This window comes from Trachurus trachurus (assembly GCF_905171665.1).
Source record: "Trachurus trachurus genome assembly, chromosome: 13".
Lineage (NCBI taxonomy): Eukaryota > Metazoa > Chordata > Actinopteri > Carangiformes > Carangidae > Trachurus > Trachurus trachurus.
In genome coordinates, this window is record NC_139892.1 from 24,659,252 (window position 1) to 24,675,890 (window position 16,639).

At 44.7% G+C, this 16,639-nt stretch overlaps 3 protein-coding genes across 5 annotated transcripts; 2 read left to right on the forward strand and 1 right to left on the reverse strand.

Annotated features, from left to right (window-relative positions):
• The first annotated feature begins 46 nt into the window (after positions 1-46).
• On the forward strand, positions 47-7,351 carry ehd2b (EH-domain containing 2b). Of its 3 annotated transcripts, XR_014595896.1 has the most exons (8): positions 47-480; positions 1,568-2,035; positions 2,151-2,327; positions 3,369-3,484; positions 4,589-5,001; positions 5,119-5,283; positions 5,390-6,635; positions 7,220-7,351. XR_014595896.1 is itself a non-coding variant. In XM_083985855.1 (7 exons), the coding sequence occupies exons 2-7, from the start codon at positions 1,815-1,817 to the stop codon at positions 5,936-5,938; spliced, it is 1,641 nt and encodes a 546-aa protein (XP_083841981.1). In that variant the 5' UTR covers positions 47-480; positions 1,568-1,814; the 3' UTR covers positions 5,939-6,642. The 3 variants fall into 3 exon arrangements, 2 of the variants coding, with proteins under 2 accessions (XP_083841981.1, XP_083841982.1); XM_083985855.1 differs by lacking the exon at positions 7,220-7,351 and having other exon boundaries at positions 5,390-6,642; XM_083985856.1 differs by lacking the exon at positions 7,220-7,351 and having other exon boundaries at positions 3,369-3,466; positions 5,390-6,642.
• Positions 7,352-9,457: 2,106 nt separating this feature from the next.
• nup88 (nucleoporin 88) lies at positions 9,458-11,987 on the reverse strand. Its single transcript, XM_083985573.1, has one exon. The coding sequence runs from the start codon at positions 11,980-11,982 to the stop codon at positions 9,823-9,825; it is 2,160 nt and encodes a 719-aa protein (XP_083841699.1). The 5' UTR covers positions 11,983-11,987; the 3' UTR covers positions 9,458-9,822.
• An 86-nt stretch (positions 11,988-12,073) lies between these two features.
• On the forward strand, positions 12,074-15,943 carry psmd8 (proteasome 26S subunit, non-ATPase 8). Its single transcript, XM_083985559.1, has 7 exons — positions 12,074-12,216; positions 12,817-12,889; positions 12,995-13,097; positions 13,194-13,359; positions 13,953-14,053; positions 14,433-14,544; positions 15,070-15,943. Exons 1-7 carry the CDS (start codon positions 12,112-12,114, stop codon positions 15,205-15,207), a joined length of 798 nt encoding a protein of 265 aa, XP_083841685.1. The 5' UTR covers positions 12,074-12,111; the 3' UTR covers positions 15,208-15,943.
• The last annotated feature ends 696 nt before the right edge of the window (positions 15,944-16,639 follow it).

Here is a 16,639-nt window from a genome sequence, read left to right on the forward strand (position 1 = left end):
TTCACAACCCCACTCCCCCAGCTCCACACCCTCTGGCCACAGCCCAGCTCATCCCTGCCCTGAGCGCAGTGTTAGTGCTGCCCACAGTGTTGCCAGGCATCCCTGGAAGAGGAGGTGCGTTAAAGTAGCAGAAGGCAGGCAAGGGGGAGAGGAAAGTCAGCCTGAGTGTGGTTTGCCTTGTGCTCTTTTCAGCGAGCAGAGTGCGGATCCTTGGCAGTACTGGAGCTCATCTGAAATACATTAAACCCTTGGAGAAGAAGGATCCTCTATAGTCTCTCTGCACTGACGCTCCACGAAGGGCTCCTATTTGCTGTCTGAGGTACACCCATACATGTAGCTGCAGCTCCTTGAAGACACTGACTGTTTTTGTCTCTTCAAGTCAAAATATTTTCCAAACTCCAGAGGGCAAACCTGGAGAGGGAGAGAAAGAGAGATCAAGGTGCTTGAAGAAGAAGGCTGAGCTTTCTCCATAACACTGCGGTAAATACTCTTTTAAACTTTTAATATGTCTCTAACGCTCACCTTTTACTTTTCAGCAGAGGAAGTATCTGGTTAAGTGCAAAAAAACAGAGCTTATATGGAGAATGAATGCACTAGGAGACTATACACACTCAATAGCCCTTTTAAATATTTTTCCACATCTTCATTTTGATATTACTGCCCTGATTTTTGTTGCCTCCAGGCAAAAAATTTCCACATTTCTTGTTCGAAAACTGTGTTGCAATTGTGGTACACAAAACCACAAGGCATTTTCCACCATCCCTTGATTTGAGAAATTGATACCAGAGCCTTAACTGAACCTCAAAGTATCACGCAAACTCTCTAAATCAACTTTTTGCTCGTACAGCTTGGCTGGCACCATACTTTTAGTGTTCATGCCTGATGTCTCTAAATCTCCAGGGTTCGCCATTTTGACAAGAACTCTGTCCACACTAGTCTTGTGACATGTCAGTACTGTGTTGCCTAGTCTCCTTCAGGCAAAACATTTTTTGTCACAATTCAGATGGGATTTGAAAGAAAGTTCTTCACGGATGAGTTGCCCTCTGCTGTTGCATGTCTTAACTTTTTATGTCAGTCTTCTCATAATGAGCTGTGTCTTTCAATTCCTAATCCAGTCTGTGTTTTCATGTCGACCACAGTGGAAAAAAAAGAAGATTGCTCCACTCAAGGGTTAAATGTGTGATTTTCCATGTACAGACTAACCCTTGAGAGGTCTTTTCCTTACATGAACAATTGAGCCGTGAACCTATGTCATGATCCAATGAGAGGAACTGCAGGGGACTGAGGGAACGTCTTACTCATTTCACTGTAAAGAAATGAGCTGTGCCTGTGCAGGGCTGGGTTTGCAAGTTTTCCAGCGTGAACACCAGCTTTTTCCAGGCATGCACTGACAATGCTTGGCAGACTCCTGGTGGGGCTGAAACCTACTCCAGATTCCACATCCTTACTCTAGTTTGTGGCCTGACTTTGATGGCCAGGCAGGCACGAGAACAGTGAGAAATATCGTTAACACCTGGATTAATCTCATCTGGATAACCCTCTACTTTTCTGTCCCCCCTTTTTTCAGGAAATAGAAGTTGTCAGCGTTGCCACTGTTTTCCAAGAGCAAGATCCAGACTTCAAACGAAAACATCAGCCCTATCATTCCTCTTGACGTGTTGCAGAGGAGGCCTCAAGGACAGCAGGGCAGTGTTTGCATAAATACAGGAAACACCTGAAGGTTCCTCAAGGTTCAGCCACAGGAAATACATCTCCAAACAACTCTGACACAACTCATTTTTGTAAGAAGCTCACAATCTCATTAGTAAATCAGCATGTCTCGCTGGGGGCGAAAAAATGTGAAGAAGGCGCCGGAGGTGATCCGCACTGTGACAGAAGGGCTCAAGTCCCTGTATCGAAAGAAGCTGCTGCCTCTGGAGCAGTTCTACGGCTTCCACGATTTCCACTCTCCCGGTCTTGAGGATGCAGATTTTGATAACAAGCCCATGGTACTGGTGGTGGGACAGTACTCCACAGGGAAGACCACGTTCATCAAGTAAGACATCCCAGCCACCCATCAAAACATTTGTTCACTGTTGAATTGTGTGTGATTGCAAAGCAACAGTGGTGAAAAATAAAAATAAATCACAGGCTCTGTGTGTGACTGACAGGTATCTACTGGAGCAGGATATTCCTGGGAGCAGGGTGGGACCTGAACCCACCACTGACTGCTTCACTGCTGTCATGCATGGGGAGGTGGAAGGAGTCATCCCTGGAAACGCCCTCATCGTGGACCCCAACAAGCCTTTCCGCAAACTCAACCCATTTGGAACGGCCTTCCTGAACAGGTGAGAGCGAGGATTTAATTCACAGTGTGTTGTGTAATGATTTCCACTCAGGGAGCCAGATGCGTACTGTATATCAGCATGTAGTGAACAGACTCCGCGAGAGAAAGCCTGAGAGGAGGGAAAAGAGAGATAACAATTTTTTTCAGCTCTTTGGAATTTCAAGTCCTTGTGCCAAATTTCAGAGCAGGGAGGCACTTGCCTTATTTGTGGAAAAACCGAGAAAGGGAGCGATATCACCCGGGAGGTCGATGAAAGCAAATGTACTCGGACAGGAACTGTGATCTACGCATGTTCAAGGGGGGAGGTCAGAGGGCTCCGCTGCCCCTCAAGGTGAAGACAAACAGATGAAGTCACAGAGGAGGCCGAGGAATACTGTCAGAGAACTCTGAACACTCAAGGTTACTATTGTGCTGGCTGCCAGATATTTATGCATGTTTTTTCCACTGTTGCAAACCAAGAGAGTCACATCTTACAATAAAGTCTTGTTAGTAAGTTGCATGCACATGAAGGCCAGGAGTGACAGGAACATACAGTACTCCTGTTAATGGCGCTCCAAACATGGAGTTCTGGTGCCAGTTTTCCAGCGGCGTCCCTCTCTCCCCCTTGCAGGGTGTGTTTGTCGATGTATTTGCGTCGGTCCTTTTTGCTTTGACTTCCTGTCCTGGGAGCTGGTGCGCTCGTTAAGCTCATAAGCTACAGGAAGCATTGTTGTTGTTCTAAGCCACACATCGTTAGCAGGCCTTATTGTTTGGTTTTGGCAGTAGTGGTCATTTTCCTTCAGGAAGCCCACAGCAATGAGAGGGCCTGCTTTGACACAATGGCCTGCAGAGGGAGGGGTGGTGGGTCTGGAGAGGGCAGCTTTCAATCTGCTTCTTAGATAACATTGGCCTCTTTGATAAGAGCTAACCATTTTTCACATGAGTTAGATTCTTTTCATCAAAAACCGACAGTGTTTTCAAACAGAGATGACCTCCGTGACCTCGCCGTCTTATCACCGTTTATTTGAGTTTTCTCCCCCCGTCTACTCGCAATAATCACCAGGTTCCAGTGCGCTCAGATGCCCAACCAGGTCCTGGAGAGTATCAGCATCATTGACTCACCGGGGATCCTGTCCGGGGCTAAGCAGAGAGTGAGCCGAGGTGAGAGAGGTACCAAAGGTGAGGAGAGGGCATGGGGGGGCTGCAGAGACACACATCCCTGAGCGTCATCTCACAAACTCATCTCCTTGGCACGCCTAGATAACTCATGGGACTAGTTCACTCTGTCACAATAACACTTGGCAGCGGGGCAAGAAAAGCTCAGCACTGCACTGAGCAGCCATAAAATCCTCATCAGGAACAGGCTTAGGACAGACAACAACATCTGGAGGAGTGTACTAGACAGAGATAAACATCATCATCATCTCACTCTAGTTTTTTTTCTTCCATTTTTCTAATCATCCACGCTTCTAGTAACACATTATTCAAATCAAAGTGCATGATCAACTAACAAGTTGAAATTTTTGAGTCCATCCACATTATGAAAAACACACCCACCCTCCCCCAATCATCAGTGGTATCAGCCGTGCAGATACTTTTGGTTTTGCAATCTGAGCTCCCTTCCTCTGCCAACACAAAGGAGGTGAAGGGTACTCTGTTTGTGGTTCACAGTAGTTTACATTTACATTACATTAAAAAATAATACTGTATCAACATGCCTTTCCGGAAACAGTGTCTCACTTTCTTTGTTAAGAAGTACTTCCAAATTAAGTTTGTGGGTTTATTCAGAATTGGACTGGGACATTGCTTTTGAGAAGACAGTGCTGGCAAACTTTTTATTAGATATAAATGTATCTGCACCACAAACAGCTAAAAAAAATTCAGCCACGGTAATTTGAAATATAGCTACAGAAACCAAAACTATTGTGTGGCTATGCCACAGGAGGAAGGTAATAAAATGTGTTTTTTGTAATTTGGGTGAACTGAAACTACTAGTATGGTTATGTGTTTACAGATGAAGAAGGACTCACTCAAAAATATGAGGATTTTTGCTGGACGTGTAGTTATTAAAGTCAAAAAATATTTTTACATTATTACATTAAGTGAAGCCTTGAAGTTTACAATGTGGTTCGACACATACAGATAAGAGGTGTGAGGGGTTTGTGTCTGTGTCGACCTTCTACTCTCTCCTGGCCTCTGTTTCTGTTTTGTTTCCTTTTTTTTCTGCACACAATACAGGTTCAGATTTCTTCATTCTTTACACTCCTTGTTGTATCCAAACAGGCTATGACTTCCCAGCTGTGCTGCGCTGGTTTGCTGAACGAGTAGACCGCATCATCCTGCTGTTCGATGCCCATAAACTGGAGATATCAGATGAGTTCTCTGAGGCCATCGGTGCCCTGAAGGGCAACGAGGACAAGCTGCGCGTGGTGCTCAACAAGGCCGACATGGTGGGCACCCAGCAGCTCATGCGTGTCTACGGTGCGCTCATGTGGTCCCTGGGGAAGGTGTTTGGCACCCCGGAGGTTCTGCGCGTCTACATCGGCTCCTTCTGGTCAGAGCCGCTGATGGTGACAGACAACCGTAAGCTGTTTGAGCTGGAGGAGGAGGATCTGTTCGCAGACATCCAAAACCTCCCTCGCAACGCAGCCTTGCGCAAGCTCAACGATCTGGTCAAGAGGGCACGTCTGGTTAGGGTGTGTGCTTCTGTTCTTTGTGCTCATTAAATGATAACTGAAACATTTTCCTGTTAAAAAAAGTGTAAGAAGAACTCCCCCGGAAGAACCCTTTGCTCTGCTTTTCTGATTCCTTAGGTCCACGCCCACATCATCAGCTATCTGAAGCAAGAGATGCCTTCTGTCTTCAGGAAGGACAATAAAAAGAAGAACCTGATCTACCAGCTGCCAGTTATCTTCTCCAAGATCCAGCTGCAGCATAACATTTCTGCTGGAGACTTCCCAGATTGTACCAAGATGCAGGTCAGTCTGAATCTGTCACTACTGGGTACAAACCAGAGGCTAATATGAAGCCTCTTTAAGTGTTAAATCTCCCGGCTGAGTCATTTTTGTCATTCCCTTTTTCAAGGAGCAACTGATGGTTCATGATTTCACCAAATTCAAAACCTTGAAGCCCAATCTGATGGTAGCGCTGGATGAGCTGCTCTCCTCTGACATCGCCAAACTGATGCCCCTCCTGAGGCAGGAGGAGCTGGAGGCAGGTGACCAACTGGGCGTGCAGGGCGGAGCCTTCATGGGGACCCGCGTTGGACCTTTCTCCGAGGGCGACCCCTTCACCGTGGAGAATGGAGATGAATGCGGGGAGGAGGAGGACTGGGTGGTGACCAAAGACAAGCCCAAATACGACGAGATCTTCTACAACCTCGCTCCCAACGAGGGGAAACTGAGCGGCAATAAGGCCAAGGACTGGATGGTGAGCTCCCGCCTGCCCAACTCGGTGCTGGGTCGCATCTGGAAGCTGTCTGATGTGGACCGCGATGGCATGCTGGATGATGAAGAATTCGCCCTGGCAAGCCACCTGATTGAGGTGAAGCTGGAGGGGCATGGTCTGCCACCTGAGCTGCCCAACCGCCTGATCCCACCCTCTAAACGCAGGCAGAAGGGCTCTGATGCGTAAACATGCCACAGAGAGACTATTCTCTATTGGCTGTCACACTTCTGCTACTGTTTGCATTTGCTCCTTTCCTCCCCCACCTCCACCCCCCCAGACCCATGTCAAAACGTTGTATGTAATATGTTCAACTTTTCCTCGGAGACTGAGTTTGGTCTTGTATAATGGAACATACTGTATTTAAGTTCAAGTCTTACCTTTGAGACGGTAACAAAGGCTTACTGCCAAAGATTGTGTATTTAGAAGTCACACTGGTCTGGTCGCTTCTTTTCCTTCGGCTCCTCGAAGTTTGCTTTTTTATGATGAACTTTTAAAAATATATCTCTATGTGTTTGCTGAGCAGAAGTAAATAAAAAGCTGGCGCCCTCTAAGCGAGCAGTATTCGGCGTATGTTTCACAGAGTATAGAGCAAAAAAATATATTTAATCTTGAAATTTAACATTCCTCCTGTGACTAGAGACGTGACACACTATGTGATAGTTTGTAGGATTACAACGTTATCGTCTACAAATGTATTTACAAAGACTTATTTTGCTGAAACGATTTGTTTATAGTATTCTCAACTCAACATGGCAGCACAGATCTAATAGCCTGAATGCATTTCACGTCAATGCTTTTACATGCCACCATTTTTTTGTGCATACTTTATATGTTATTTTTGTAATGGTTTCTGTTGTTTTGTATGTGCAGGAGCAAGACCTCAGTTACATAAAAAGTAGGGCTGTCAAACGATTAATTTTTCTAATCGCGATTAATCGCATTTTTTCCATAGTTAACTCGCGATTAATCTCTATTAAAAATATTATATATGGCGCTTTGGACTTTCAACACTCCAAAGTGTTATAATCTCTAGACAAACAACTTTTAGACCAGACCTAGCAGGCCTACCTAATCATAACACATGATGCATGAAACTCACACAGAATTGAAACGAATTGCATCCAGTGGAAATTGCCGTTACTTTGCTACGCCTCTGCCTGGCCATGTGCATTTGTTGACAACAGAAGCCGTCAAAAAATCAATACATCGCCACGTGCATTTGTTGACAACAAAGCCGTCAAAAAATCAATGGATGGAGCTGTGGATATATGTTAGAATGTGTATATTTGTGTAGCAACCAACTTGAAGGTGGCTTACCGCCACCTACTGGACTGGAGGTCCCACACTCCAGTCCTCCAGTCCAGCAGACAGAGGACAAAATGGGCCGCGATTAACCGCGATTAAAAAATTTAATCGAGTTAATTTTTTTAATTAATCTAATCGCGATTAACGCGTTAACTCTGACAGCCCTAATAAAAAGAACATGACATGCTGAGATGAAAATTTCAACTAGACTGAATGATTGACGTATTACTGACTACTGTGCACAGCTCCAACAAATGTTCTTATGTTAACTATTATTGTAACCAAATAAAAATTCCCTGACTGTGCTCCGTCTCTTTTGTGAGTGAAACTGTTCATAAGGACCAAGTTCTTCAACATAAAGTGCATGGTAAAGAAGTAATAGTTGGGTGCATTTAATTTGGCGCTTTCAACAAGATTTTCTTTTCTATCAAGCTCGGTCTCTTAGTGACAGACGAGATAAACAGTGACTCACACTCTCCCCTGCCAAGTCCCCATACCACCATTTTCCGAGGCGCTCTCCCCTCTCATTCCCACCATCTGAAGCTATTTCTCTCCCTCCCTCTCTCCCTCTCTCCCACTCAAACACACACACACACACACACACACACACACACACACACACACACACACACACACACACACACACACACACACACACACACACACACACACACACACACACACACACAGAGTTAAGTAAAGTCCATTCCCTCTCATTCCTGGTTAGTTCAACATTCACACTCTCACTGGGCTGCCTGTGCATCCTCTCGGTTTTAATCCTGTGTAAACTACTGGATGTGGTGTGAGCACAAACATGCGTGCCGCGTAGAGAATGTGTGCGTTTCACATGAGGGTTTTCCGAGATTTGCTTAAAGAAGGGGTGGCCCTCCCCGCCTCCTTGTTCCACTCCTCCATGGAAAGAAACACAAATGAGAAACAGAAGCAAACCAGCTCTTTCCTCCCGGCTCTCTCTTGCTTACAGTGACTCACATGTGAAGAATGTGGTGGGCTGGCCCAGGAGTTATTAATATCTCCTTTCCTAGGGTCCGCTCAGGCTCATGCACACGATCTAGACACTGTACCTTTATGAAAGACTTAAACAACATCCCCCTATTTGGAGTGTTCCTGTACTAGCACTGCTGTACACCCAACCCTCTCCTCTCCTGTGTGTGTGTGTGTGTGTGTGAGAGAGAGAGAAAAAAGGGAGAAAGGGAGGCCGTGTGTGAAAAAGTCAGGCAAGGTGACAACATTCAATGAGGACCGCTGAAATCTTCAGATGGGAATCTAGTTTCTCAACCTAAACTAATCCAAGGGGACTTTAGTTGAAGTTGTTAGTGATGCTAGTCTCCATTTTAGAGAGCAGAATAAAAAATCCCCATAGCAGTTTAAACAATGCTCGCCTGTTACATAATTAGGCTATGCTGAGTCACAAATCGTCTCAAACATTTACTGCTCAAAGAAAACTCCACTGTGCTGCCACAGCAATGTGCTTCAGCTCACAGACCTACAGAGGACCCCCACCAACTCCAGACATCCCCATCAATAAGGCTTACTCAACAAAACCGGGGTCTCCGTGTACGTCATTCACTGTTTACATGGGGAATTCCTCACTAGCAAAAAGCTGCGATGGAAGAAACAGCAAGGTAATCCACTCTGGAGTGGGGTGACATCTGCTGGACGCAGGACTCCTGACAAGCTCACACTGAGACTGTACAGCCTGGTGTGCCACTGTAGGTGGCAGAGTGGAGGCATCAGAGGACAGGTTCCTATTTCCTCTATACACATGTACAGTAGTCTCAGTTGGCAGTTTATTAAGACATTAAGCCTACGTAATAAATTCATTATCAAGGTTATAAAGTTCAATTTCACCATGTTATACTTATTTGAACTTTTGAACTATGTGAACTGATGGCTGTGTTGAAGTTGAATTACACAGAGAGTTTAACTGTCTAGGCCACCCACATTGATATGAACGGGTTTGGCAAAATAATAGAGACAGCTGTACATAGTACAACACAATATGACTTATGTGTCTCCAGTATTACCACAAAATTGAACCAATGCTTCTCAGTGACCCAGAGCAGATTCTTTTGCAGGACTCTTGCATTAAACTGCATTAGTTGTAGCTAGCTGTACCCAATAAACAGCCAACTGAGTGTATTTTCACAGATACTGGCCGCTGTAATTGTTTCACTTCTACACACTGGCCAAGGTGACTAGTGTAGGTAATATTCTGTACTTTTAATCTACTTTAGACTAAATAAGTTTTCTAATAGCTTTCTTATTCACTTGTTCTTGTACAATAAACGTTGGCTGATGTCACAAAATACTACAGTATAGGTTATAGAGAATTTTATTATTTATCCAAATAGTGAACAAATCATGTTGAAAATAGTTTGGCAAGCTTAGCTGAAAATACTTCCCATTTTACCTGACCATACATGACGTATTCTGCTCTGACTAAATCAAACCTTAGTATCAGAAAATTGCTGAAAAACTATGCAAAACAATCAAAAACTATTGTAGCCCCACTGAGAGAAAAAACAGTATACAGTAAGAAATGTAAAGTCAAATCAGTATACAAAAATATCTCAAGTCCAACAGCCATTTGACACGTGGCACATTTACAGGGAGATAAAGCTCTGGTTCCAGCTTCTCGACAAACATCACACAACAAGGCAGACATGATGGTTATTCAGAAAGAGCATTTGAAACATTTTTTGCCGTCTTGGTTGTGATGAATGTTTAAAGGGTTTCAGCAATGCTTAGAAACTGAAATGGTTTTTGATGTCCTTTATCTGCTTCATCATGTCACCAATTTGCCCTCCCTGTTCTCTGAGGACGTCCTGAACCACCTTCTTCTGTTGGGCGTTGAGTGAGACCGTGGCCCTGGCTGCAGGCGCATCCTTGTCCACTTGTGTCTTCTGGTAGTCCATCTTCATGTTCACCTGTTTGATGCTGTTGTCCAGGTGTTTCAGCTGATCGTTGATGACCTGCAGCTCCTTCTTCATCTCCTTTTCGCTGTTGGACAGTATTGGCAGTTGGCTTTGCAAACTGCCCAGCACTTTTTTAACCCTGTTCATAATGGTTTCCTGGCGATACTTTGCATCTTCGTACTTGTCAGCCAGCCTCTCCGCCGCCTCTCTCAGGCTCTTCCTCTCCTCCCTGCACAGAGTGAGCTCGTCCAGCTGCTTGTTCTTCTGGCCCGTCAGGAGTTTCACCCTCCTCTGCATCTCTTCGCGGGCCATGTCCTGCTTGAGGATGTACTCCTCGCGGAAGACCTGCGTGGCTCTGCTGAGGAGCTGCAGACACTCCGGCGGGGGCGGCGATGTGTCCTTGTCCCCGGCCTTAAGCACGAGAGGATTGGTGGAACTACGTGCCAGGATGTTGCGGATGTGCTGCTCAAAGGAATCGTTGGCCAGCCCACGCAGGGGGGAGCTGCCGGAGCCTGGACCTGGATGGGAGCAGAGCAAGGGAGGCGACGGGGGGCGGATGGAGCTCAGCAGGGGCAACATGATGCACTCGTAGCTTCTGGTGATGCAGATCATTGTGGCACCCAAGGACAGATCAGACACGATCAAAAAGCCACGAACCGGGGCTGACTGGCTGGTTAGAAGAGGTCTGGTACAAAGAATGTGCTCCACAATACAGCGTTTCTCAGCAGCCAGCTCCTGGAGACTGTCCTTATCCTCCTCATTTGACTGGAGGAACTTCTGCAGCTTGTTGACCCAGATTAACCCCACACTGTGCACTCCCGCTTCGTGGGTGCAGTGATATCTGTGCTGACACAAGGGGTCTCTGTGCAGTCTGATCGGGCAGGTGAAATCAAACTCTTGAGGCTCCTCGTCCTCTCCCGTGGCGACTTTGAGGGTGAGCTCCAGCTCGACGCACTCAAAAACATAGAGAGCCGGCACCGACTCTGCGCCTCGGATCCACTTCTCCACAGCCCCGGTCTCCTCCTCTTCTTCAGACTCCAGCACCACACAGTGGTACACTGTGCCCGTTTCTGTGGCGATGACCAGGATGCTGGGCACACATGGTAGGCAGAGGATGGCACAAGCATCGTAACCGTAGTTATCCTCTGCTGCAGGATACATGGGGAGGGGTCCAACTGGTTTACTCAGACTCACACCGTTCCCCTGGCTCGTATAGCTCACATAGGTCTCCCCATTTTCGTAGAGGATGTACAGAGGATAGACCAGCTGATCTTTGGCGCACTGTGTTGACAGCTGCCGAGGTGGGGACGACGCCGAGCCGAAGTCAAACGCCACCGCTATCTCGCCTAGAGATGCTGCATAGGAGCAGACGCGAGCGTGGACGCTGCTGTCATCTTCCGACTGTGACACGGGCAGCACTTTGGCCGGCGTCTGGGGCGACTTCAAGCCATAGAACCGGATGGTGTTGTCGGATGTCAGCAGCACCAGATAGGGCTCGTCGGTCTCGCTAGGAAACCAAGACGCCTGCCGCAGACTCACCGACGGTGAACTGGTGAAGAAGCGCTCCGCCACCGGGAGGGTCCTGCAGTTAATTTCACTCCGTCCGCCCTCGAACTCGGACCTCTTGCCCCACCGCTGGGGAAGCTCCAGCACCGAGACGCCCCGCTGCCCCACAAGCGCGACGTGGTGGTGCGTCGGACTCAGCAGCACCTGGCAAACCTCGAAGAGAGGAGGGTTGATGCACAGCAACGTCTGGTGGTTCCCGCTGCCGCGACTCTCATCCGAGTTCAACTGTCTCAGGTTGGTGGTGTAAAACACGCGGTCTGCGTCGTCCCAAACGAAAAAGTCCCCGCCCAGGCAAAAGGAGAGGTTTTTAGCGATCCCTCTTTCATTTGTGTCGCGCTCCAACTCCAGCTTGTCTCGTATTTTCTTGAAAATTGTGTGGTTTGGTAAGTCATTCAGCCACCGCTCCGCGCCGAACGCCGCCATCTTGATCCGCCGTCTGTCGCAGATGGAAAACAGACCATGGTAACGAACGCGAGCGTTTTACGACAGCCGCTTCACGACAGACGTTTAACGTATTACGGTGGCCGCTGTCGTACATTTTGCAGAATCACCATGGCGTTGAAAGAGACCGCTGGGCTGTACGAGACACTCAAAACGGAGTGGAACAAGAAAAACCCGAACCTGAACAGATGTGGAGAACTTCTGACCAAACTCAAGGTGGATTCGATTTGTCCGCTATTGAGTTTATTAGTCGAAATGGAAACATTGTTTCATTCAGGGAGAGTCGGCGCTGTTAGCAAATTTAGCATGCTAAGCTAACCAGGCTAACATTGAGCGTACAGTTGTGTTTCCTTTGACATACACAGTGTTGTTGTTTCAGGATAAGAACGTTGCAGTGTTAGCGTTTGGGTGATCGTACATACATTTGATTTCTCGGCCAGTCAAAAAATTATATCAGCGTTGTTAGTGTTGCTAACATAGCGTAACGTTACCTTTCGCAAATTCATTGTCCAGGAACTGACACCAAAAATAAACATTCGACGGAAGTTACTTGAGATGTTATTCTACCGTTGCGCTTCTCAAAGACAGCCAGACTTTACTTGGGTTGTATAATGTTATATGTCGTGGTGACATTGTTTGGTTTAGATGATGTTTAATATCCCCCAATTGTTACAAGAAGAGCTTGACGGTAACGTTACATCTGATTCTGTTATGACGATTTAATGTCATTCATGTAAGGATGGATTATTTGGGGGCCACAAGTAACACGCTAAGTTTGAAATTATGTAGAAAATGACACCAAACTTCTCTTTACAGGTTTCATTACTGGAGCTGAACTTTTTGCCCACCACTGGCTCTGCGCTCACCAAGCAGCAGCTCATTTTAGCTCGTAAGTGAAGATGTCTGTCAAGTTAATGGACAACACTCAGCATGATTATGGCAAAATAGGTTTCAACATATCAGTGGTTTAGACAGATCTGTGTCTGTGTTTCAGGTGATGTCCTTGAAATTGGAGCTTTGTGGAGTATCCTCAAGAAGGACATCCCATCCTTTGAGAGATACATGGCCCAGCTGAAATGTTACTACTTTGATTACAAGTAATGTCACAATTTTATTTTTCACCTCTAGAAGGATTTTGTGATTGTTTCTCTCAGGCTTTTTCTTATGCCATGTTTTCACTATCTCTGTTGAAGGGAGGAACTACCCGAAGCTGCCTACATGCATCAGTTGCTTGGACTGAACCTGCTGTTCCTGCTCTCACAGAACCGTGTGTCTGAGTTTCACACAGAACTTGAGAGACTGAGTGCCCGAGATATTCAGACCAACGTATACATCAGACACCCGGTGTCCTTAGAACAGGTATTGCAGTTCATCCCTATTGAAAGCACACATCTATGGATTGATGTTACATTGTCATTCTGCAGTGATGATAATTTTGTGCCAAATTAGTAATTTGTATTCTTAAACCGTATAACATGTTCCTTCAAACTGATGATGTGGCATTTCGAATTACATAAATAATACTTACTAAGTGAGGAGGAGCATTGACCAGGTTAGTGGTAGACTAACATCTTTAGTCAAGTCTGTATTTTTAAATTAATGAATTCCTTCAGGTTATCATTGCACTCCATTTGCCATTGTCTACTGAATGTGGTATTTTCTTAACACTGTATACTGTTAGTTTCAGTACTCCATGTTTGCTCTTGATTGGTCAGGTTTCATTGCAATGAGCAGATGTGCCACTGTGTAATGAATTTCAAAATATGTGGTGAAATGCTTAAAGACCAGTGATGGTCACTAATTAATTGGCACAAATGATCAAAAATATTCCCTGTGATGCATGCTTTGGTCTGTGGACCTCTCTGTTTACATACGAGTATCTCTGCCTCATATAATGTGTAACTCATGTAAATTTCACTGTAACATTTTATATAATTTCCTGGTCATTTCAGTACCTGATGGAGGGAAGCTACAACAAGGTGTTTCTGGCCAAAGGCAACATCCCAGCTGAGAGCTACACATTTTTTATAGATATTCTGCTTGACACAATTCGGTAAGGTTCAACATGGAAACGTGCTTGTTGTCATTTCTGCATTGTCTAATCAATACGGCTCCTTTCTTGTGCTTTACAACCAACGCAGTTGTCTATTTTCCCTTTGAAAACAGTCCTGGTTTATTAATTAATTTATAATTTGAACAATAAGTGAAAAGGTGTCATGATAGAGAAAATTATATATTCAGCAAAGGAAAAAATGTGTTGGTTATTTTTATTTCCTAGGATGGAAACCTTATTGTTTACTGTTTATTTATAATTTTTTAATATTGATTGGTATGTAGTATGTACACATTACAATGTAAAAGGAGACTGTGTGGAGCATTGACGTGTCTTTTAAATATAACTGCAGCTAAATCTGTGACCTTTTTCATTGCAGTGATGAGATCGCGGGGTGCATAGAGAAAGCATATGAGCAGATCCAGTTCAATGAAGCCACTCGTGTGCTTTTCTTCAGTTCCCCAAAAAAGATGACAGAGTATGCTAAGAAGGTATGTATACTTCCAGAAACCAGACGTAATTATAGGTCAGATTGTATGTAGAGATAACGACATGAAAAAAAAGTTTCTGCAGAGGCAACCGATTCTTCAGAGTTTTATTTATTTCTAAGTTGGCACACTAGGTCAGAAAATGTTTGTCCAGATATTACGTAATGGCAGATACAACTTTTTATATATGTGTGTGTGTGTGTGTGTGTATATATGTGTATATATATATATATATATATATATATGTATGTGTGTGTGTGTGTGTGTGTATATACAAACAGAATGTGACAATGCAACACAAAAGAAGGGGATCTGCCTGCCTACTCAAATGTAGATGAACATCTGTCACTAGTATTAAGATATGTTGAAGCTAATACAGCAACAAGTAAGGTGGTAGAAGATAAACATTGACGATGACCCTTCAGGTGTTCATTAACAAGTTGCTGTTGTTTCATAAACTAAAACAAAGTTCCCTCCTTGGTTCTTGCCTACAGAGAATAAAATTGGTGATTGTTCTTTTTATTTCAGAGGGGATGGAGTTTGAGCCAAGATGGCTATTACTCTTTCACCAGTCAGCAGCAGCGGACAGAAGAGGTGACCATCCCCTCCACGGAGCTGGCGCAACAGGTCATCGAATATGCACGACAGCTGGAAATGATTGTGTAATCCGCCTCCAGGAAACGCACTCAACCATGTACAGACACACACAACGCTGATCCAATGTACAGTTCAAATGCAGTGTCCCTGAGGGTTATGACTTCATTTATTGCCAGAACTGTTTTTCCTGTAGTCTTTCACCCATCTACAGGTCTTCTGTCTGGCAGTTTGCTGTCATTTTAAAAAGATGGGGAACAAACCTAAAAGTATCACAGGTGACCATTGTATTCAGCAGTTGCTACATATGTACCTTTATTGAAGACATTCAAGGGTTTAGAAAGTTACATTTAATTCTTTTATTCAACATGCCATCTTTCAAACATTAAAAATGAGCTTTCCATGGGTCATTCCCAGCTGGTGACTGAAAAACAAGAACTTTCAAGTCCAGTATTTAATACCCTTGGCACTCAGCTCTTTTACAACCTCAACAAAGTTCATCACCATCACCACCCTGTGACGTTGCCTTTTAGTGTCACACAAAACTACCAACACAACACTTTTTTTTTCATTAATTCAGGCAAACTCTTTTTATATACAAAGTTCATTTTCTCCTTAGTAGAGCTCACGGAAATTTATTGCCCTTGCCTTGTATCCTAGCAACTGACAGAATTGCCATTGAAGTTTGAGTGTTTTCTAAATGGTAATGCATCTTTCTCCCTAGATGGTTTGTAATCCAGTTGATCTTACAATGCAAGTCTTTGTCTGCAATAAATGATTCAGAGAATAAACTTTTTGAATGACTGTGCATTTGAGTTTTTTTTCTTACACTACAACTCTACTTTCTTTCCTTGGAAGCAAGTCTTTCAACAGGAACTACGGTAAACAATTTTCAAGTCAGTCACGTAAATATTTTCGATGTCTTTTCTTTTTCTTGAGAATCTCCTCCACCATCTTCCATCTGTCTCGGTGCCCAGCAAGTGTTGCACAGGTGAGCTCAATTAAACTTGCAGGTTCTTCCATCAATCCTGTGGAATTTTTTGTTAGATGTCATTTTCTTATTTTAAATTGAAAACAGAGTAAAATAAGACTTGACAGTTAAGAGCTTTTAGTGTAATGTGCAGCTCACCACTTTTGGACGTTTGGTGGCAAGCCTCTCCCTGGGTTATGTTTACAACGAGCCTTGCAGGAACATGATGGATTCACAATAAACTGGGGCCAGCGACCCTCACCACAGACTTTGTGTGCAGTTGTCACTGGAGTGGCATTAACTGGCTCCTGTCTTTCATCGTCACCATTTGTGTTTTCTTCTGTAATTACATTTCCCGTATGAATCATAGGAAAGTTTCTATTCGCTGCATTGTTATCGCAACTTTTCTTTGGCTTCACCACAACAGGGTCATCTTGAGGTTGGGAAATATTTGGTTCTCCCTGGAGCATTGCCTTGACATTTGCGTCTGTTCTTGTACAACCACCATCATTATTTGAGGGAGTTGTAGGGGTC

Bases quoted from the DNA above. Each gene is read 5' to 3' on its own strand.
- ehd2b (XM_083985855.1), top strand. From the start codon at position 1,815: ATGTCTCGCTGGGGGCGAAAAAATGTGAAGAAGGCGCCGGAGGTGATC. The intron at 2,328-3,368 runs GTGAGAGCGAGG...AATAATCACCAG, and splicing joins GGAACGGCCTTCCTGAACAG to GTTCCAGTGCGCTCAGATGC. The intron at 5,002-5,118 runs GTGTGTGCTTCT...CTGATTCCTTAG, and splicing joins AGAGGGCACGTCTGGTTAGG to GTCCACGCCCACATCATCAG.
- nup88 (XM_083985573.1), bottom strand. From the start codon at position 11,982: ATGGCGGCGTTCGGCGCGGAGCGGTGGCTGAATGACTTACCAAACCAC.
- psmd8 (XM_083985559.1), top strand. From the start codon at position 12,112: ATGGCGTTGAAAGAGACCGCTGGGCTGTACGAGACACTCAAAACGGAG. The intron at 13,360-13,952 runs GTATTGCAGTTC...TGGTCATTTCAG, and splicing joins ACCCGGTGTCCTTAGAACAG to TACCTGATGGAGGGAAGCTA. The intron at 14,545-15,069 runs GTATGTATACTT...TTTTTATTTCAG, and splicing joins TGACAGAGTATGCTAAGAAG to AGGGGATGGAGTTTGAGCCA.